The sequence below is a fragment of the Narcine bancroftii genome, chromosome 7 (assembly GCF_036971445.1).
Source record: "Narcine bancroftii isolate sNarBan1 chromosome 7, sNarBan1.hap1, whole genome shotgun sequence".
Lineage (NCBI taxonomy): Eukaryota > Metazoa > Chordata > Chondrichthyes > Torpediniformes > Narcinidae > Narcine > Narcine bancroftii.
The window spans coordinates 78,612,955-78,636,548 of NC_091475.1; the positions used below are offsets into that span (position 1 = coordinate 78,612,955).

General features: G+C 40.9%; 1 protein-coding gene across 6 annotated transcripts in view; it reads right to left on the reverse strand.

Annotated features, from left to right (window-relative positions):
• Positions 1 to 23,594, reverse strand: part of rasa3 (RAS p21 protein activator 3) — a 200,883-nt gene that overhangs the window by 48,480 nt on the left and 128,809 nt on the right. For 3 of the 6 annotated variants that reach the window (XM_069890439.1, XM_069890436.1, XM_069890434.1), the window contains 5 exons: positions 19,500 to 19,594; positions 9,141 to 9,217; positions 3,025 to 3,105; positions 1,536 to 1,608; positions 130 to 209 (listed from right to left, as the gene is read on the reverse strand). In XM_069890439.1, coding sequence (XP_069746540.1) covers positions 130 to 209; positions 1,536 to 1,608; positions 3,025 to 3,105; positions 9,141 to 9,217; positions 19,500 to 19,594 — 406 coding nt within the window. Of the gene's footprint in view, positions 1 to 129; positions 210 to 1,535; positions 1,609 to 3,024; positions 3,106 to 9,140; positions 9,218 to 10,535; positions 10,591 to 19,499; positions 19,595 to 23,594 lie in introns of all 6 variants that reach the window. The other 3 variants (XM_069890438.1, XM_069890435.1, XM_069890440.1) reach the window with 2 other exon arrangements.

The window sequence follows — 23,594 nt, forward strand, 5'->3', positions numbered from 1 at the left end:
TCCCTCAAATATAAAGTGCAACTGATTCTGTGCACAACATCCAAATACACTTCTGCCTTCTTTCTGTTCAGTGGCAAGTGGGGGAACTCAAGGACAAGAATTAAAGTGCCTCCAAAGCAGCATTCTCACCTAATCTCCATCTTCTCCACATTTTCCTCTTCAACATCGAAGTTTGATTTTCGATTGTAGCTGCAAGGCTTCGTCACCTGCTTTGCAAGGAGACAGTGAGTTAGAGATCCCCCTGTGCACAGGGAGGCCCCAGTGTAAAATGTGATACTTGTCACGGTGACCACAACGCCTGCCATTGTCAAAGTCTGGGGGGAAAGTCACATCTCTAATCATCTGGCTGGACACATATTGGATGCAGGGGTATGGAGAAGGATGCTTGACATAAACTTGTGTTGCTGTTTGTGTATGGGCTACATGGGTCAACAACAGTCAGAATGATCTGAAGGGTTGAACTGTTTTTCTTTGCTGTGTGTGGCAACAGCTCTAGACTCTTTCTATAATATAGCAAGGCAGCTCTGAGAATTATAGTGAGGAGGAAGGGGTATGGTGAAAAGTTTGCAGGGAAAGGGAGGGTGATGGAGAGAGTGGGGTTGGAAACATGGGAAAGAATAGAAGATAGAACTGGATGAGAAAAAGGGGAAGGGGAAAGTATTGGACAGATTGGGAGATGGGAGAGGTCCGCAGGAGGCAGAAAAGGGTGAGGAATGGAGAGGATATAATGGCAGGTGAAGGTTCTGAGGATTTTGAAAGAAACAAGGGAAGTAGTAGGCGAATCATAAAGAGCATGGATTTAGCAGCCAACTCCAGGCCTTTGGAAACCTGAAATCCTGAAAACACCATGGAAACCTGAAATCCAAGACAGTTTCCAATGTGATAATTCAGCCAACCTATGTGATAATTCAGCCAATCTACACTGATTAGTTTTGTGACCGTGAGGCAGAGACCTCACAGCCGGACTGAAAATTGGTTAAAGGGGTTTATCTCCAAGGTCCACGGAGGAAACCCTCAGTGCTATCGCATTGAGAGTCCATCCTGGATGGTCTGCACTGGTGATCTGCTAAGGGGAGTCTTGGAGCTTATACTCTGGATTTACATATGAGATGCATTCTCATGCTCCCAAAAGGAACATGTGCACATGAGATCTATATTTGGACCTGGGAAGAGGGAATCTGCATGAGGGATCTGCCCAACAGCCTGAGCTCTCTGCAAAGGAGAGCCACAGTGGGAGATCTGTTCAGCAAGCTTCACTGGGTGTCTGTAGACCAGATTGTCAGAGCTTTCTTCACTGGAAGTCTACAACAAGGATCCCAACCAGCAAGTCCACACAGTGCTCAGGATCTGCACTTGTCTAAAGAGGAGAACCTCCCCTTATGGAGGCAACATGGATATCTGTACTGGGGGTCCACATTAAGTTCATGGAAGGAGATTACTGCATCCACATGTAAGAATCATACACACTCGCCAGTAGCACAGTGGTAAACAGGAAAGACTGACCAACCCATCATTTGGATGTGAAGAGAACTTACCTCAAAGTAGAACATTTCATCAAACTGTGGATTGTTTGTCTTTCGTTTTACTTTTGTTTTCTTCACCTCTGACCTAACAACATAAAAACAGAGCTAAATCTCCGATCCACAGGCAATCTGAAGATTTATCTAACAGAAAACAAAGGCAAATGGAGACCAGGTACAAAATCAAAATATTGAGGAAATTCTCTGCAGGGCTGACATATCTTTTAGAAAGGAGATTTAAATTTAATGGTCAAAGATCACGCTCTTTTGGCCATGATTCTGAGATTGAGATGCGAAAATTGAGGGGGGGGGGGCGAAAACAGACACACTCTATTTTAATCCATACCACCCATATGAAAATTCTGAATAAGGCTTCTCATTTTACTCTCCGCAGGTCAATATTCAACAGGATTGGAAAGCAGCATTCCACCTCATCCACTGGGATTAGAATTCATCCTTCAATTCTGGATCTGGCCTCCATTCATAGAGCCACTCCCCCCCCCCCCCCACCCATCCCTTGGTTTGCTTATGTTTTCTCCTTCCCTTATCTGCCTTTTACATCCTGCTTGTGGGACTCTGCTCCTCCCCACCAGTGTAGGCGACTGCCTACATTTTGCTTCCACTTTGATGAAGGGCTCAAGCCCAAGATGTTGGTTCTGTATCTTTCTCTTTGCTCTAAAGTACACTGTTTGGCCTGCTGAGTTTCTCCAGCAATGTGGTTTTTACTTCAATTCTATTTACAGGCCCAGAAACATCATCAAATTGAATAAAGACAGGGAATGCTGGAAATACCCAACAGGTCAGGCAGCATCTGTGTGAAGAAGGGAGAAAGTTCATTTTAATGGCCTGGAAGCCACTGCATTTAGTATCCCACAGATATGGCACTGATTTTTCTCCCCCTTATTCTGGTCTGACTGTTCCTTTTTACACCTTTGCCAGACAGATAACAAAGATTAACAATCCTTCATCACCTCTCTCAGCCTGTACCATCTTGCATCATTCCATTTCCCCTGATTTCTATTCCAAGGCATTCTCTGTTCTTTCTGCCTTTTCCATTCAGCTTTAAGCATTTAAAAAAAAATTCTCCACTGAAAATTCCTAGACATAAAATGTTTACCATTTCTCTCCATTGATCTCACCCACCCTGCTGAGTCTTGCCTGCTTTCTCCATTTTTAATTGATATTTACAACATCTGCACTTTCCTGCTTTTGGACCTAACTAAATGTTCTCAGGAGGGTGTTAGACACTCATTCTGCAAAGGCACTGGATGGCGAGATGTTGTCAGCTGAATCGTGATGTAGCAGAATTCAATGGGAACACTGGGGATGAAGAAAAGTTAGACATTGTATTCAGGTCTACACTCATGAACTATATCATACAAAAGGTGGCTAGAAATCGTGGAATAAATTGTAAGGTCGTGGATAAGACTGCAAAGTTTATCGTGTTACTGTGGATTAGATGTTCTAGCAGGAGCCAGTTGAGTGATAAGTAATTGGAAGTTACCTGGAAGGGCTTGACAAGGTAACTGTTGCGTAAGGATCACACTGTCCATTGACTATTGGCAAATCTTGGCACTCTAAAACACTGGAAAAAGGAAAAAATCAAACTGGTTATTCAAATGTTTATTTCTGCTCTTTGTGCTGTGGGGTTTGAGACTGAATCAGTTCACCAAACACTAGGAGCATTCTGACTACTTCATGCTAAGGTTATGATCTGTCTTCTCCATCCTACAACAGACACATCACGATTTTGTTCTTTTCCTTGTTCCGTCCAGTACCTCACTGTCGGTGCCCTTGTCTCTCTGCCTCTCTTTCCTTTCGTTGTTAGGCTGCCTGCCTCCTAGGTCATACCAAGCCCCGGTGACCCATTCCTCCTATCCTTGCCAATCTATATTAACTCAGTTAAAGCATTCAGTTCATGGAACTCAGTTAACCTAGCAAGATCTTAACTGTAAAACTCTTGAATCCCTCCATGGTCTCGCTCCCTCCCTCTTTCTCTGCTGAAAGAACATGATGTGTTGTACTAGTCACCCATCTACATGGCACGGCAGGCCGCCAAACAGACTTGTGAAGCCTGCTGAAAGCCAGCTGCAGCAACTCTGATCAGGAGCTTGGAGCTGCGATTTAAAAGCTGATCTCACGAACACTTCTGAGCGGGAAATTGTTCTATAATTTCCAGTGTCTTTTCAGCAAGAACAAATAAACACTTTCCTCCAACAAAAACAAGAGTTTCCCATCTCCTCAATGAACAAGTTCACACTTGTTTCATATCATTCATGTGTTTAGAATCTTTCAGCTCATTAACACAGTATCCATTCCCGCTGGGTATTCTGCCAGAGTTCCACGCCACTCAAGTAAAGCTGGGGCACTGGGATGGAAAAGACTGGATTATCATTGCAAAGGAAATCACAGCAGAACAGCATGATGGTGCCTCTTCTTTGCAGATTAAAGTTATGTTATGGTTGATTTTTCACATTGTATGAGCCCATTAGGCAGACACGCTGCTCTCACACATTAAAAGAAAGTAATGATGGCATTTCCATAACCTACTACCTTTCACTGCCTCAGGACACAACAAAGTGCTCCAGCTGGTGAAATTATTACAAACTGCAGTGCCTGCTGTGGTGTAGGAGGCAGACAACATTATACACAGCAAGCTCCCAAGGACAACACCATCTAAGGTTCAGGTAAACAGTGGCAGCGGAGGGGGTGACAATTGCCACGTGGCCTTCTTGTCTTTGAATAGTGCTGCGGGATTCATAAAATCTACCAAAGGGAACAGACATCTCCAACAGATGGTGCATTCCACTGGGACTGTTTCACAGGGAGTTCATGTGGTGACCACATATACAGCTGAACTAGTCATGTCCCTTGCTTGACCAAGGGAGAGTTTGATCTTGCCAAACTGGAACAGGCCTGCCTCCAGTGCAATGCACACCAACAAATAATTAATCACCCACAGAGGCCATTCAGCCCCTTTTGAGCACACCTGCCCTTCCCCTTCCCTTATTTCTTCCACTGCCTGCTTGGAATCACCTCTTAAAAATGTTTCTTGCTTTCATTCCTCAGCCATTCTCTTCTTACCAATCCGTTTACTGTCCATTGTTCTGGAACTGGAAAGTACTTTCAAACTAAGCAAACATATAAGAACATATAACATTACAGCACAGTACAGGCTCTTCAGCCCACGATGCTGTGACAACCCATGTGAACCTACTCTGAGAGTCTTGGAATGTCCCTATTTTACCAACATCCACCACCACCTCTGGTAATGCATTCCAGGCACTCTGTGTAAAATAAACTTACCCTTGTTATCTCCCCTAAACTTTCCTCCACTTACCTGAAACAGATGCCTTCTGGTATTTGTTATTGTCGCCCTGGGAAAATAGGCTGGCAATCCACCCTCTCTAAGCCCCTCATAATCTTATGTAGCTTTATTAAGTCACCTCTCATCCATTGTTGCTCCAAAGAGAAAAGTCCTAGCTATGACAACCTTGCTTCATAAGACATGAGAGTTTGACTGGTGCGATTCATCAGGTATGGTTTATGAGTTTGCATTAAAGTTGGTTTTATTGTTCATGACAAAATTTAATCAATGAAATACATCTTTTTTTCATTTGACTTGGTCTTTTCCTAAGATTAAAAATTTTTTGTTACTAATTAAATTGTTTTTAGAACAGATTTTAAAAGTGAATTTACCTTTAGATCCAATGTTGTTTTTACACGGAGATATTAAGTCGATATTGGTGTGAGCTTGCAGGCGCCTCAGATTGAAGAGACTGCCATCCGTACAGTACCGGATGTAAACAGCGTCTTCATTGTTGAGGTCTTTCATGGCTTGTTTCAGCATCATGCTGAAGAAGATTGAAAAGAAGGTTGGTGCAAGAACGCAGCCTTGCTTCACGCCATTCTTAATGGAGAAGGGTTGAGAGAGCTCATTGCTGTATCTGACCTGACCTTGTTGGTTTTCGTGCAGTTGGATAACCATGTTGAGGAACTTTGGGGGGCATCTGAGGTGCTCTAGTATTTGCCAAAGCCCTTTCCTGCTCACGGTGTCGAAGGCTTTGGTGAGGTCAACAAAGGTGATGTAGAGTCCATTGTTTTGTTCTCTGCACTTTTCTTGGAGCTGTCTGAGGGCAAAGACCATGTCAGTAGTTCCTCTGTTTGCGCGAAAGCCGCACTGTGATTCTGGGAGAACATTCTCGGCGAGACTAGGTATTATTCTATTTAGGAGAATCCTAGCGAAGATTTTGCCTGCAATGGAGATTCCCCTGTAGTTTGAGCAGAATGATTTCTGGCCTTTGTTTTTGTACAGGGTGATGATGATGGCATCACGAAGGTCCTGAGGCAACTTTCCTTGGTCCCAGCAGAGCTTGAAAAACTCATGCAGTTTGGCATGCACATTTTTGCCGCCAGCCTTCTGGGGGGGGATTCCATCCATACCTGCTGCTTTGCCACTTTTCAGTTGTTCAATTGCCTTATATGTCTCTTCCCGGGTGAGGATCTCATCCAACTCTAGCCTTAGGGGCTGTTGAGGGAGCTGGAGCAGGGCGGATTCTTGACTGAGCGGTTGGCACTGAAAAGAGATTGGACACAAGAGCAACTTGTCCGTGAGCTACTCTTTGCAGATGATGCCGCTTTAGTTGCCCATTCAGAGCCAGCTCTTCAGCGCTTGACGTCCTGTTTTGCGGAAACTGCCAAAATGTTTGGCCTGGAAGTCAGCCTGAAGAAAACTGAGGTCCTCCATCAGCCAGCTCCCCATCATGACTACCAGCCCCCCCACATCTCCATCGGGCACACAAAACTCAAAACGGTCAACCAGTTTATCTATCTCGGCTGCACCATTTCATCGGATGCAAGGATCGACAACGAGATAGACAACAGACTCGCCAAGGCAAATAGCGCGTTTGGAAGACTACACAAAAGAGTCTGGAAAAACAACTAACTGAAAAACCTCACAAAGATTAGCGTATACAGAGCCGTAGTCATACCCACACTCCTGTTCGGCTCCGAATCATGGGTCCTCTACCGGCATCACCTACGGCTCCTAGAACGCTTCCACCAGCGTTGTCTCCGCTCCATCCTCAACATTCATTGGAGCGACTTCATCCCTAACATCAAAGTACTCGAGATGGCAGAGGCCGACAGCATCGAATCCACGCTGCTGAAGATCCAACTGCGCTGGGTAGGTCACGTCTCCAGAATGGAGGACCATCGCCTTCCCAAGATCGTGTTATATGGTGAGCTCTCCATTGGCCACCGTGACAGAGTTGCACCAAAGAAGAGGTACAAGGACTGCCTAAAGAAATCTCTTGGTGCCTGCCACATTGACCACCGCCAGTGGGCTGATATCGCCTCAAACCGTACATCTTGGCGCCTCACAGTTTGGTGGGCAGCAACCTCCTTTGAAGAAGACCACAGAGCCCACCTCACTGACAAAAGACAAAGGAGGAAAAACCCAGCACCCAACCCCAACCAACCAATTTTCCTTGCAACCGCTGCAACCGTGTCTGCCTATCCCGCATCGGACTCGTCAGCCACAAACGAGCCTGCAGCTGACGTGGACATTACCCCTCCATAAATCTTCGTCCGCGAAGCCAAGCCAAAGAAAGATTAAGTCGATAGCTCTAAGACTGAGATTGACTATGTATCAAATTGAATTTTTGTGTTTGCCCCTGGCTGTTTCAAAAAAGTGTTTAACTATTACATGGAAATCTGATATGATTTTAAGTATGTAAAGATGGCATAATGAAATGAGAGCTTGTATTCCTTTAGAAAAGATTACATATAATTTAAGAGACAAATTTTTTTTAAATTAAAGTTTGGGAGCCCTTATCTGAAAACTATTAGTGTTAAAATTTGATCGCTCGGTCCACTTCAATGAATGCCATCGCTCCTGCAGCCGAAAAGTTTAAATATGATTGTAGTAGATGATGATCTCCTTTTCCTTTTTTTTGTAGGTGGGGAAGGGGGAGGGAGGGTACTAGTAGGATGGTTGGGAAGGTTAGGGGTGATTCTTATATAAAAATTATTAATCACATTATGTTTTTTATCAATATATAGTAACTAATATTATGTTACATGATTTTAAATTTTAAATACAATATTTTTAAAAAATGAAACATTCTTAGAGATCAAAAGACAAAATAAAATTCAAAAAGTAGTGAAGTTAAGCCCTTGATAACGAGTGCCCGAAATTTGCCGACTTATTCAGGTTCCAGGAGGCTGGACTCTGAAAGTTACACAGCCCAAATGGTAACAGAAATTGTTCAAGGAGGTTCTGGCCTGAAATCTCCAGGAAAAGGGAAATGAATCATTTTGTGCCTTTGAACACTTACATTTACTGTTGATAAAATCTGGAATGCCTGACGAAGTCGCCAGGAACACATCCAAAAAGATTTGGCAACAATAATATTGCCTTATACAAAAATATGCTGAAATCCATATTGAATTTTGGTACTTTACTGTGACACACAATGAAAATGGGCACTATCAGGATGAAATGAGACGATGACTGTTTCCATGGAAATGTGACCATCATTAGTCATTCACGGGGCACCCAGGGTTTCAGTAAGTTTGGAATCCTGTCAGGTGAGTTTCACGCTTGCCCTCTGTCTCACAACCCCAACATGGCACAAGAATGCCTGGCTTCGACACCCTGCCACCAGAGTTAGACAGGAAAGTCTGCAGTCGCTGTGATTGTAGTGAATATGCAAAAGTGCTGGAGAAATTCAGCAGGTCACACAGTGACTATGGTAAGTAACAGGCATCCAACATTTTGGGACTGAGCCCTGAGACAGGGAGAGGGGCCAAACAGAATGGTTTTTAACCCTTAATTATCTTATGAGGTACGTGCCTTTCACACAGCTCTCCTGGTTTGTCTCCGCAACTCCAACTGCTGCAGCTCTTCTGTTCCAACTGTCGTTCTGAACGTTCCATTCTCTCTCTGTCTGCACAGCTCGACCCACCTGCACCACGGGTCACACAGAGTTTCCAACAGAATTCCATCCTTTATGATGACAGTCCTCAATCCGAAAAGTCAGTCCATGGTCCGTAACACTCTTCATGCAGATGTGGACACGTTTTAGGTTGTCAATTATCCCCTTGAGCAGTTTGAGTTATGGGATAGTGGAATCCCAGACAACACGCTTGAGCAATAGATGCAGTGAGTGTCTTCGAGAAAGATCTGGACCCTTCTGGGACTGCACATCGGAAGTGTTCATTCTGAAGATGAGCAGGTATATCAGGGCAAGAGAGATCTCTCCTAGATTAGTTTAGATAACCTATAGAAATCAGATTCCCAGAGATACCAGAATATTGCCCAAACTGGCCTGTATTTTCATGATTCTCCCAGTTCTTTACAGCTGGGATAAGGCATGTTTTGGTTTGTAGTGTTCACGATACCACAGTACATGGATGAGGCTGGATGGAGCAGAAGGCCTTGACATGCTTGGCATTATTCTTAAACTGGAAATTACAGGGAAGGGCTCACATGACTCTCCTAAGAGGAATTCAACAGTGCACATGGCTCAGTGAACACTGAAGTCACTCAACAGATCTCACAGGATAGTTGACACATGGCAAAAGCAGGATCACTGGAACAAATAAAAGCATTCTTACCGTGTGGCCAACTTGTGGCAAATGCTCCCACTGTCGGTGATAACTTCACTTAGCTTGAGCTCCAGGTGAACTTTTCCCTGAAATAGTCATCATAACACAGTCATAACATTTTCATCACACCCAGAAAGTGATTAGTCAAATGGTCTAATGTGGATTTTTTGCGCCACATTATCATTGTAGTGGTTCGCGCAGCGCTATTACAGTGCCAGCGACCCAGGTTTGAATTCACTGTTGTCTGTAAGGAATTTGTACTTTCTCCCTGCGTCCACATGAGTTTCCCCCAGGAGCTCGCTCCAGTTTCCTCCAAAGTTTCAAAGGGATGGGTAGCTTAATTGGTCACAGGTGCAGAATTGGGTGATGCTGGCTTGTGGGCCGGAAGTGCAGTATCTCTAATGTAAAATATCTAAAATATATGTTCTAGTTCAGCCAATGACACCTTTTTAAAGCGGTCATGTAATTAAACAAAGGACCTGATTGACTCAAAGTTGACCTTTTTGGTGCAAAAGGTCTGAGATAAAGACAGGCAAAAGACAGAGAGAAATTCCCAATTCATCCACAAATAGTGCCTGAGATATTGTATATTTACCTGGGTGGAAAAGGCAGCTTCATTTTAATATATCACCTAAAACACCAGAACTTCTGACAATATAAACCTCTCTTAGCACTGGCCCTATAAAAGTGCTGCACCGTGCCAAACATTATTTAACTCAATCATGTAATCCATGGATTTGATTCCAAACATCGGAGTTTGAAAATTACCAATCAGTCATTAACAAAATGTAACTTAAAATTAGCAGTAGTGAGAGAGTGGAGTCTTTGGGGGCAGCAGCACTGTGGGAGGGGCAGTACTGAGGGAGTACCACACTGTGGAGAAGTGTGGCACTGTTGGGGAGTGTACGGTTTATTCTGAGGGAATGCAACATAACCTGAGGAGCTGAACTGAGGAAATGCTGCAAAGATGAATTAATACTGAGGAAGGTCACATAGTCTATCATCTGTGTTACTGCATACCTGATAAATATTAATCTGAGGCACTGTCTACTCATTCAGGAAGATTAAGAAGATTTCATGGTCATTATTTAATGGAAGCTAGGATTTATGCTAAAACACTCTGCCTCTTAAATTCAAACTGGAAGAAAGAGTTGAAAAAGAACCTGAGTACGTTCTGCATGCAGGTTTGGGATCCAAACAAAAGGACAGGTGCTGTGGGACTTCTGTGACACCACACAGCCCAAGGAAGTTGAAAGATGACAACAGAAATAATTGGAGCCATTTTAAGCAGAAATTAAGGGTGATTTAAGAGAACAAATGGAAGGGTTAGTCTAGACAGAGTACTGCTACCAATAGTTGAGCCTCCATCACCTTCTGGGGCAGAGGAGAATTCCAAAAAATCACCTTCTGCATTAACAGATGTGTCCTCACCAATGTCCTGAACAGCCTAGTCTTTGTTCTGAAAGAAAAAATTTGAGAACACTGTGGTTGCATGAAGTGAGGACTGGCAGTGAGAAGGGTTATCACCAGAACAGATCATAGACAAGGCTTGTAATGCAGAGACTACAAATGTGCCTGTAAATGGCAAACCCTAACCCTTGGCTAGAGACGCTCTCTCTCCCCCCTCCCTACCCTATCTTATCAGGTTTTGCCTGATCTTTGGCATCCCTGATGAAGGGCTAAGGCCCAAAACATCAACTGCACATTACGTTCCATGGATGCTGCGTGACCTGCTCAGTTTCTCCAGCATTTTTGTGCGTTGCTCAAGTTCTTCAAGCATCTGCCAATTTCTTATTTAAACACCAGAAACAGATAGTCAGAATGCGGGTGATGAAAGAGAAAGAAAGCAATCAATGAGAAAGCAAATGTGAGAATGCAAGGAAGGAGAGACAGGAAGAAGGGTTGATGTGAGAGGAGGAGGGAAAAATACGTTGTGCAAGAGGTTACTGTGCCCAGGGGACATGCCATGGACATTCTTCAACAAAGGTCATCCCATAGCGGCTGCGACACACAGAGAAACACACCACAGGGCACGGTGAAGGTTTCAGTTGGACTGTTTATTCAAACTTCGTGCACGCCCTTTAAGGGCGGCGTGAGCTCTGTCAGTGACGTCATCACGTTTACCTGAGGCGCATGCTTTGGCCTAAGCCACGAGGCCCTGAGAACCCCTGACGGCGCCACCTTCCCGCAGTTGCCCTTCTGGCACAGCAATACAAGTGGGGCCGGTTCGCCATGAGAGATGTGCGCTCCACAACCCCATGTTACTGAGGAGGAGGAAAATGGAGTGCCTTGTGAACTGTTTCAGCTACAAACTAATGTATTTCTGGAATGAATAGATGAGAGTTTATAAGCAGCAGAGCTCTATATTTCAGATGCAGGAAGATAATTCCAGATAAATGCAAGCAGGCTTTTCCCACTGAGATTGGATAAAAACTAGAGGACAATGGCGTAAGAGTGAAAGGGGAAAAGTTTAAAGGAAATATTAGGGAGAACTTCTTCACATAGAGAGGGGAATGAGATGAAGTGGTAAATGCAACCTCAATTTTGACATTTAAGAAAAATTTCGACAGGCACATGGATGGAGGGGTGTGGACGGATAGTGTCTGGGTGCAGGCTAGTGAGACTAGGCAGAATAATAATTTTGGCATAGACTAGAAGGGCCAAAAGTGTTATATGGTTCTGGTTCATCTTCACATTTGTCAAAACAGATCAATTATTTTCCTGTGGGTGTGTTGTTACTGAAATACATCCTGCATTTTTGTTGACAGAGTGCTCATTTTGTGAAGAAGGTGATCGCAGACGCAGTCATTCACTTTCCTCAACCCTGGGCCAGCCACAGCTGGCTTTGTGACATTTGGAAATGGCCCAACAGCACAGACTGGCCAAAGGTCCTGACCTGCCAGCCCAGGGTGCAGGATTCAACACCTCACAGGTGCTGGCTCACCTTACTCGCAACTCCACAGCATGACCACTCCTTAAACTCACACTTGCCTTCAATGGTATTTATGACCTGGTGAGGTACTGGAGCTTCCCAACTTCACCCTAAAAACCATACCCCATCTTGAACTCTCTGTGGCGTCCAGCCAGGCCACAGCTGCCAACTCCTTCTGTGCATTGGGTCAAAGGTCAAGGAAATGTGACAGAAAACTAGAAAGCTGTATATGGGGACAGGAGCTGGGCGTCTGCAAGCCTCCCCACCGCCAGACAACATGAGGAGCTAACAGGAACAGATACTGGTGGTTATAGTCTCAGAGGCGATGGGATCGTTGAACATTCACTATCAGGGACTTTCTTTTCTTTCTATTTTCGCAAAATGGAGACAGAGCAAGGCAATTCTTTACTCGCCTTCAAATGGCATGTGGAAAGAAAGGTGACAATAATAGATAAAGCTAAACCTAAAGCAGAATTCTCCCATGAGTGAATATCATATAAGGTCTTGTGGCACAATTTCAGAGATCAGGAGTGTTCTCGGCATGACAGTGGGAGCGGTCGATATTATTTAACAGAGGAGCAAAAGATGACCATGCAAAGGACTTAGACAGAAGTGTTTTGGTTGAGCTCTCCATGAAGAGTACTGATAAAAATCAAAATTTGATAATCAAGATTTTCTTCATCAAAAGTGGATAAAACTAGCAGGAAGAAGCCAAGGCAGCCAAGAACAAAGATTGAAGAAGCTCCTATTCAACCAGAAACATTGGGTGAAGGTCCAAAAGGGAGCGGTGCAAAAATGGCAACGGGTCCGGCAGAACCAGGTAAAACTGGGAAGACAGGTCAAGAATTGGAAAAAAATGGAGAATTTGAGTGATCGATTCATAAGTGTTGAAATGATGATGGAGAAAATGACCGAAATAAAAGAGATTGTTGAAGGCCTGATGGAGAGAATGGGTTGAGCAGAGATTGAACTAAAGAAAACACATAAAAACAATGAAGCTTTGGAAAAAAAATAGCTAAAGAATGAGAGTTGGGTAAACGAGGAGTGCTTGACAAAAATGACCATATGGAGATTTTAGTTGACGGAACAATGACCGAATTATTGGAATCGAGGGAAGAGACCCAGTGAACGTTCTTCAAAATGGATCCCACAAGTGTAGGAGAAGACAGATTTGGAGAAAAACTACGTATCGAGAGAACTCGGCAAACACTTGGACCCAGAAGAGCCAGCGATCAGAGACCAAAACCAGTTCTGATGAGACTTATTCTGGGAGCAGCAGATGATTACTCTAAGCAGAATAATGGCCCGCCCGAGGTTGATCGTGAAAAGTACTATTTGTTCAAGGCTTTAGCCCGACCTTGATTAAACAAAGAAAAGAATTTGAAGATGTGAAAAGACACTAAAAACATGAAATACTCGATATATCCAGCGACTTTGAGGGTCGAAGTAGCGGAAGGGAACCGGTGACTTTTCAAGACCAAGAATGAGGTGGAAGGCTTTCTGCAAAGTTTGTATAAAAAAAGATTAAGGTCGCCAAGGGGGAAGTTCGTGAAATTATTTATAATGGAACTAAGTAAAATTAGTAGAAGTTGTATTTTTTAAAATTTTTGTTAAACTGTCTTGTGTTTATTGTTTAAAAGTAAAGTAAAAGAGAGTGGTAAAAGAAAAGAAAATCTGGGAAAAGTGGTAGCAGGGTGGAGAATGGCACCTGGAGAGGAGTAGTAAAAAAAGATAGCACCAGAGGGAGGGGTTCTTCTTTCTCAAGAGATTCCACGGGCTTTTTCGTGGGCTTTTAGGGCTCTACATATACATCACCATCAGGGCAGGGACATTGTGTGTTTTTCTTATAGGGGAAGGATTACTATTATTTAAAGAGTCAAATAAAACTGTTAAAAATATTATTTTAAAAAAGAATATGGATAGTGTAGCCACACGCGCAGTGTAGTCAGGTTAACCTCTGAGTTTTATTAGGGCTCAGGCCCGACTTTTATACTTGCACTGTCCCCGCCATGCTCCCCCCCCCTTGGCTGACACCACAACATGCATAACAAAAGCAGGTTTCCCACACTTGGGTACTTTCCTGCATAACAATGCCCTTCTTCCCCACACACTGTCCCTGTCTGTTGGCTGCGAGGCAAGGTCAGCGCCATTTTGGGGTCGCTGGCCTTTAACATGCCCTTGCTGCTCACCCACCGTTCACTTGTTGTGGCCAGTGCTGCTGCACGGGCTGCTGGCCTTTGGCTGTGCCCGGAGCGCCGGCTCGATCACCACAGCGGCAGGCCACCACAATTGAATATTAAAATGTATTAGTTTTAATGTTAATAGAATTAACGGATAGGTGAAGAGAAAACTGGTCTTGGCATACCTAAAAAAAATTAAAGGCAGATATAGTCTTTTTACAAGAAATACATCTTATAATTGGAGCATGCAAAATTAAAAAGAAGACGGGTGGGACAAGTAATATTGTCTTCATTTGGATCAAAACCAGGAGGTGTAGTGATTTTAATTAATAAAAATAGGTCAATAATAATAGAAGAGACATTAATGAATCAAGTAATGGCACACTGTAAAATTTATGCAGAATCATGGCCATTATGAACATTTACACCCCAAATTTTGATTATGAAGCCTTTATGAAGGATATCTTTTTAAAAACCAAAGAGGGAAGACAAAATGGAGATTTCAATTTTTGTTTAGATCTAATATTGGACAAATCAGTGAGAACAATAACGAGGGCAAAAGCTCAACCCCTTAGAAAGAGACTTCCTGTTCTTCTCACCTACAACGATTGACCTATTTTTAATGGCTGTCCAGTAACAAAGTAGAGTGGCAAAAACAGAGTATTTGGCAAGACTTTTAATCAAACCACTCGCCATTAACCTTAACTATTACGATAATGAAAAAGCAAGAAAGTATGGATTGATGACACCTTAATGCAAATCATTAAAGAGGAAGGATTTTTGTTAATTTATTAATAGATAGATAGAAATATTTTATGAAAACAATCTTCCTTCCACTGACAAGTTTTCTAATATGAGATATGCTTAAAGCTTATTTGAGGGGCAAATGATCTCTTATACTAAAACACAAGAGAGAATACGCAAGAGATTTAGAAGGTCTAGAGAAGGATATAACAAAATTTGAAAAAATATCAGATATGAGGAACACAAGAAACAACAGAATATTAGAGAATTAAAAATTACAATACAATACACTACAAACATTCAGAAGAGAAAAAAAGAATATTAAAAACTAAACAAAAATATGATGAACTAGGAGAACGGGCACATAAAGTGTTATCTTGGCAGGTTAAAGTAGAGGAGTCACCAGAATGTTAAATGCCATAGAAACAGAAACCGATACTGTAACATATAATCAAAAAGAAATATATAACACGTTTTCACAATACTATATGAAACTATATAAATCAGAATTAGTAGGAGATGAAAACGAGAACGACATGGAAGAATTTTTAACGTATGTTGATCTTTCTAAATTCTTTTACATTTTTTTGGCTTGGCTTCGCGGACGAAGATTTATGGAGGGGTACGTCCACGTCTACTGCAGGCTTGTTGGTGACTGACAAGTCCAATGTGGGACAGGCAGGCACGGTTGCAGCGGTTGAGAGAGAGAGAAAAATAAGATTTAGACCAGTGGTTCTCAACTTTTTTCTTTCCATTCACATACCACTTTAAATAATCGCTATGCCATCGGTGCTCTGTGATTGGTAAGGGATTGCTTAAGGTGGTATGTGAGTGGGAAGGGAAAGTTGAGAATCACTGCACTAGACCCAATTGTTACTGAAATATTTTGCTTGAGAAAATATGTAATTGGCCCATTTCCTTTGGATTTATGAAAATGTGCACATAATGAGTCAATTAGGTATGATTAAAACAGTGGTTTTCAAACTTTTTCTTCTCTCCCGCATACCACCTTAAGCAATCCCTTACTTATCACAGAGCACCTATGGCATAGGGAATACTTAAAAGTGGTATGTGAGTTACAAGAAAAAGTTTGGGAACCACTGACTTAGATGCACCTCTTACAAGGGAAGAAATAGATGAAGCTCTGGGTACTTTACAAGCTAATAAGTCCCTGGGGGAAGATGGGTTTCTTCCCGAGTTCTATAGACAATTTAAAGGTTTGTTGATGCCTCCTTTGATGTATGTGTTAGACCAGGCAGTGGAGACCCAAACCCTCCCGGAAACATTTTCAACTGCTATAATTACAGTGCTACCAAAGAAAAATCTCATCAAAAAGACCAATATCACTTCTGAATGAAGACTATAAAATTCTAGCAAAAACACTAGCCAACAGTGAGTATTTACCAGAATTAATACATCCAGATCAGTGGGATTTGTTAAAGGAAGACATTCTTTGAATAATCTAGGTAGATTATTCAACATAATATGTGTCAAAGTCAAGGTTGAATCCAAACATAACTATTTATTTATATGCAGAAAAGCATCTGACCAGCTTGAGTCGTCTTTCTTATATAAAATGGAAATATTTGGTGTAGGTAGAAAATTTACGAATTGTACAAAAACTCTTTATCATCAGCCACAAGCTAAAATGGTAACTAATAACCAAATGTCATCCATTTTCCCTTGAGTAGATCGAGTAGACAAGGGTGTCCCCCGTCACCAGCATTATTCATCCAAGCTATTGAATCTCTGGCGGAGATTATAAGAAGAGATCCGGATATTAAGGGCTTCAAAGTTGGACAGGAAGAACATAAAATTAGTTTATTCATTGATGATGAGCTATTATATATATGTCTGACCCAGCTGAATCACTGATAAGATTACAAACAATATTAGAAAAATATTGGAAGAATATCAGGGTATAAAATAAATCCAGATAAAAGTGAGATAATTCCATCGCAGAACTTTAGTTATGAAAGATTAAAAAGGTAGTAGACTTAAATGGAAGAAAGATGGAATTAAATACTTAGGAATAATGACAGATAACAATTTACAGAATTTATATAAACTTATTTATACCCTCTATTAGAAAAAATAGAAAGTGATTTACAGAAACGGAAAGATCTGCCGATTACATTAGGAAGAAGGGTAAATTGTACAAAATTGAAGGTAATATCAAGACTACAGTATCTTTCAAATGTTGCCTATTGTACTAACTAAAAATTTCTTTCAATTATTACATAGTTATATAAGATCATTCCTATGGAATAACAAAGTACCAAGAATTGCTGTGGAAAAGTTAACATGAGGACTTAGACTCCCAGATTTTAAGAAGAATTATCTATCAGCACAAGCAAGATTTCTATCATCCTTCTTTGAAGAAAACAGTTCCCCGCTTGTGGATTCGATTGGGATTGAACTCAATAAAAGAGGATGTGAATAGTGGTGGAATGTAATTAAACTAGCATCATTGTGAGAAGTAGTAGAACGTGATTAGATTAGCACTTGAGAATAGTTAGCTAACAGTTAGTAGACCCCTTGTGTGTCAGAATCTTCAAGGACAATGAGTTCTGGTTTAAACATGTAAAACGACCGAGGGTGACCTGCAGTCACTACTGCGCTTGCTTAATGAGAATATAAATATTAACCTAGACGCTCCCAATGACAAGGCTGCCTGATTAACAAAACATGCAATGTATGAACAAGGAGGAACCCTGGAGAATTAGGGAGGATGGGAAGGGAAATAGAAGGCTGTGAACTATTGGGGTCCCGATGGGAAGGGGAGGTGTCTTTGCTAAGCGCGGAATTGTACAAAAGAGTAATGATTTCAAATCTCCGGTGTGTTTTTGGACTAAGAGACACCCAGCTCTGCAGACCCAAAAATAAAACAGAACTTGTTCTCCAAGACTTTGTCTCCTGAGTAGTGATTGTGAACACATTGTATTTCATAGAGGAGACAATGAAGGACTTTATTTACAAGTGTCAATAACAAAATAAAAAAGTACAATCCTTTAATAATACACACGATTAGAATATGGGAAGAAATAAATGTATCAGGAAAAATGCAGGTATATCACTGAGGACACCATTACATTAAAATGTACTGCTGCCCATGAATCTGGGTAACAAAATATTGAATTCATGGTGTGACAATGGAATAAGATATGTTGATGATTACTATGTGGAGGGATCTCTTACATCTTTTGACCAATTAAAAAATAAGTATGGAGTAGCAAATAGGACATTCTTTTACTTTCTCCAGTTAATATTGTTCTTAAGAAAAAAATGAGGATAAAACTTGGTCCCACCTGAAATTAGTGAAATGAAATGAAGGATTTGGTTGGGGAACACACCTAAATTTATAACTAAGATGTACTTTGCTCTCCAAAATGAAAGTGCAAACCCAGGTTTACAGAGATCGAGAGAGAGATGGGAGTCGGATTTAAGAGTTGCAATAATGGAAAGATGCTGGTCTGATTGTTGTTTGGATAGTATGACGTAAATTATAAACGCAAGATATGGATTAGTACAATATAATTTTCTACACCAGTTTTACCTCACACCACAGAAATTACAAAAATCAAAAATGGAAATATCGGAGATGTGTTTTATATGTGGAATAGAAATTCCACGCTTGTACATGTACGCTTGTACATGCTAATTGGTCGTGTGTGAAAGTGAGACCTTTTTGGCGGGGATATTACTGAAATACTAACAAGGATTACGGGTGGCCTTCACAGACGACCTGAAGCTTTATCTTTTGGGCAATTTTATTGAAATAAGCAAAAAACTAACTAAATTCCAAATTTCATTTTTTAGCTGTGGCTAAGAAAAGTATTGCGATTATTTGGAAATCCGACTTCCCTCTACATGTAGCACAATGGAACGCTGAGATGACCAGTTGTATACCTATGGAAAAAAAGTCACATATAATCTAAAGAACAAATAGTCATATTTATAAAAAATATGGCAACCATATTTTGATTATACTGGTGCCCAAATATAATAATAATAATAAAAAAGGTTCTACTATTATAAAATATGAGCAACCTCCCCAATGAAGACTTTCCTTTTTTTAAACCCAACTGTAAGCCCTGATGGTGTACAGATTTCCCTTCTTGGTGGGAGGGAAGGGGTTGTTGTGTTTTGTTTTGTAAGAAAAAGTTTTAATATATAGAAAATGAAAAAAAAACAAAAGTAAAATATTTGAAAAGAGGAGCAAAATTCTGCAGCAATAAAAAAACACGTGGTAAATACTGAACAGACCAGTCAGCAAAATTAATATTCCGTGTCAATGACCCTTCATTCCATCTCATCCAGGTGTTCATTGGCAACAACATCTGGTGCCCTCGGACAATGCTTGTCCCCATTGCTGTTAGTGGGACCTTGTTGAGTGCAAGTTGGCTGACCATTTCCTATCAGTGCTTACAATTGATTTGCCATAAAGCTCCTTGCGACATCCCAAGCTGTGAAAGGCACTAAAGAAATAAAAGCCTTTCAAAGCAAACTCACCTGAACTTCCGAATCGGCATCCACTGGCTGCAGTGGGAACCAGGTATCCCGATTGTGATATTTCTGAAGCTCATCCTTCTTGACAGCAACCTTCCCTGTAAGCAAACAAGATATGTACAATTCATCACCCTGTCTTTCCAGAATTGCTCCAATCTGTTGACACGCCAACTCAGTTCCTTGCCTTGTCCTTTAATTATCTGAAACACTACCTATGTTATAATAGACAAGACTTCTCAGAATAAGACATCTTGTTTATGCCCTAGAGTTCTGACTTTGACCCTCATTCCAGAGCACAAATATTATTTTACCTTGCAGTGTGAACTGGTGCATCAAGAGCAGCAGAGCACCTATAAACTCTTTCTCAACAGTGACAAAAATATGGACTTGCTTCTATCATCACTTGATGAGTCGAACATCATAAACATATTCATTGCCATGTTAGCTATGCACACACAAGTAAAGAGAACCCTTTGCAGTGTTCCTTTGGTTGCTTTCTCTGGATGTATCTTTTACACTCATAAAAGGAACATGAAACATATAACATTACAGCACAGTGCAGGCCCTTTGGCCATCGATGTTGTGCCGACTCATTTATTCCTTAAAAAAAAGTATATAAAGATAGAAAAAAAAATAGCAAAAAAATCTTGGATTGCAGAGAGAGATGTGCAGCGACACTCATTAGTTCTAACACAAACATACAGAGGAGGATTCTGCAGAACCAGAGCAGTAAAAAGGATATCACTAAAAATTTAATCCCATTACCTGAGTATAAGGCCACCACATTTGTAAAATAGTACAATATTTTTTTTCTTAGAATATTAGTAATTTTTTTTTCTAAAAGTATACAACTTTGAATTTCAGCATGCCACTTTGGCAATGTTAAAGATATATCCAATTTCCAAGTACTTGCAATATATTTTCTTGCAACTGCTAATGCTAATTTAACAAATTTTGATTGATAAATTGATCATTTCAATTTAGGAATTGTACCTTCAATATTTCCTATAACTTGTTGCAGAAAATTACTTATAGACACCAAAAGGGGTCTCACATTTGGTCAAGACCACGTTGAATGTATGACAGAATGTACATCCTCACCACATCTAAAACACTGATCTGATAAATCTGACTCATAGTGATAAATCTATTCAACTTCTGTGGTGTAAGATATAATTGATGCAAAAAATTGTATCGAACTAATTTGTACCTTACATTAATAGTATTAGTCATACAATCTCCACATCAATTTTCCAAAATTTGCTGATATATCGTAATATTCAAATCTGTTTCCTATCTCTGCCTAGATCTGTACAACCCTAATTTAGGAGTTCCTACTTTCAATAACGAATGTATCAAATAAATAAATTTCTTGACATTCCCACTCCTCATAAGAAGTTCTATCTCAGCACAATTATGCAAAAACATTACTGGCCTTAATTTATCTCTCAAATATGCCCTTAATTGAAACTAACAAAAAAAATTACGTGGTAACTTCAATTGTTCAAACAACATTAATTCTCCTCTCTCATGGCAGTCTTCCACATTAATAATTCTTTTATAATACCATGCATTTAAGAATTGATCATCTCTTAAAAAGACCAAATAAGGATTAATCAATGGCATTTTAGGTGATAAAGACCCTCCACCAATATCTTGATTCATTTTATTCCAAATATTGAGTAAATGTTTCAATAGTGGTGTGACTTTATTAGCAACAGATAATTTTGATTCCCACTTATATATAAATTCTTCTGACTTCTTTTCTCCAATTTTATTCAGTTCTATGTTAACCCATGCCAGTTTTGCATTTTCAAATAAAGAAGCAATGAATCTCATCTGTACCGCTCGATAATAATTCTTAAAATTAGGGAGCTGTAATCCTCCTAATTCATATTTCCATATTAACTTCTCTATAGAAACCCTTGCCATTTTACCTTTCCAAAGAAATTTGCTTATTTGTTTATTTAATTATTGAAAAAATAATTAGGAATTGTACCTTCAATATTTCCTATAACTTGTTGCAGAAAATTACTTATAGACACCAAAAGGGGTCTCACATTTGGTCAAGACCACGTTGAATGTATGAAAGAACGTACATCCTCACCACATCTAAATCACTGATCTGATAAATCTGACTCATAGTGATAAATCTATTCAACTTCTGTGGTGTAAGATATAATTGATGTAAAAAATTGTATCGAACTAATCTGTACCTTACATTAATAGTATTAGTCATACAATCTCCACATCAATTTTCCAAAATTTGTTGATATATCGTAATATTCAAATCTGTTTCCTATCTCTGCCTAGATTAGTAGTGGAAGAAAAGTATTCTGCCTGGAGGTTGGTAACTAGTGGAGGATTGCAAGGATCTGTTATGGGACCCCTGTTCTTTGTGATTTTTATAAATAACCTGGATGAAGAGGTGGAAGGATGGGTCAGTATGTTTGCAGATGATACAAAGGTTGGAGGAGTTATGTATGAAGCTGAAGGTTGTAGAAGGTTACAAGAGGATATAAACAGGATGTAGAGTTGGGTGGAAAAGTGGCAGATGAAGTTCAATCTGGATAAGTGTGAGATGATGCATTTTGGAAGGTCAAAACAGAAGGCTGAGTACAGGGTTAATGGTTGTTTAATTAAGTGGATCAACAGAGGGACCTTGGGGTTCAAATCCATTCATCCCTCAAGGTCGCCACACAGGTTGATAGGATAGTTAAGAAGGCTTATGGGATGCTGGGCTTCATTAATAGGGACATTGAGTTCAGGAGTAGAGAGGTCATGTTGCAGCTCTACAAATCTCTGGAAAGACCACACTTAGAGTATTGTGTTCAGTTCTGGTCACCTCATTATAGGAAGGACGAGGAAGTTATGGAGAGGGTGTAGAGGAGATTTACCAGGATGTTACATGATTTGGAAAACAAGTCTTATGAGACAAGATTAGCAGAGCTTGGTTTTTTCTCTTTGGAGCGTAGGAGGACGAGGTGAGACTTAGAGGTCTACAATATTCTGAGAGGCACAGGTAAGGTGGACAGCTGGCGTCTATTTCCCAAGGCAGGAATAGCGAACATCAGAGGACATCTGTGCAAAGTTAAAGGAGGGACATTTAGGGGAGACATCAGGGAAAAGTTTTTTTTTATATAGAGAATTGTGGGTGCCTGGAGTCCCTTTCCAGGGCTGGTGGTGGAGGCTGAAACATTGGTGGCATCTAAAAGACTCTTAAACAGGCACATGAATGGAGGAAAAGTAAAAAGTTACAGGGTAGGGAAGGTTTAATACTTCTTTTTAGGAATATATGGGTCAGCACAACATCAAGGGCCGAAGGGCATGTATTGTGCTGTAGTGTTCTGTGTTCATTCACTGATTAACCCACAACAATATTCACACCCTCTTCTCTTCCTCAGATCGTATGTCCATAGTGAATACAAAGTCTTCCCTGCGCCTGATCCATCTGCATATGCACTTTCTTTTTGTCACCTTACAGCTGACACAAGCTGTCATTGTAGATCTTTTTTTTAAATTCAGGTTAGAGGAACTGTTCATTCCTGTATGATACCATGAAGTGTACAGCATTCATACCTTGGGCTAACCTACATTCCTGAACTATAGCTTCAATGAGGTTATGAGACCACCATCTGAGATGATAATTTGTGAGCCCCTAGTCTTCCCCTTGGGCAGTCCAACTCACGCACAAACACAAACTTAATGTTTCCACCTGGTCCGGCCCCCTGAACTCTGCCATCATAACTCGACTCCACTTTGTCCCCTTCATTTCAGTCCCTTACTACCTACATCTATTATACTACTTTAACTACATTCAGTCTAACTGACTTATTTCCACCATGTACGCATCAATTGCCTATGAGAAGGTGTCAACACACTCTGCTTCTTCCTTGATAACAGAGCCTCTTCGTTCCTCTCCATCACCACCCTCCTCCGTCTAGCAGAAATGGCCCTCAATAACATCTCTTTTGACTCATCCATTTCCTCCAGATCAAAGGTATAGAATGGGGCTCAGCCATGCCTGCCTTTTCAGTGACTACATGGAACAATCCATGCTGCAAGCCCACACAGGTAATGCTCCCCAACTCTTCCTCC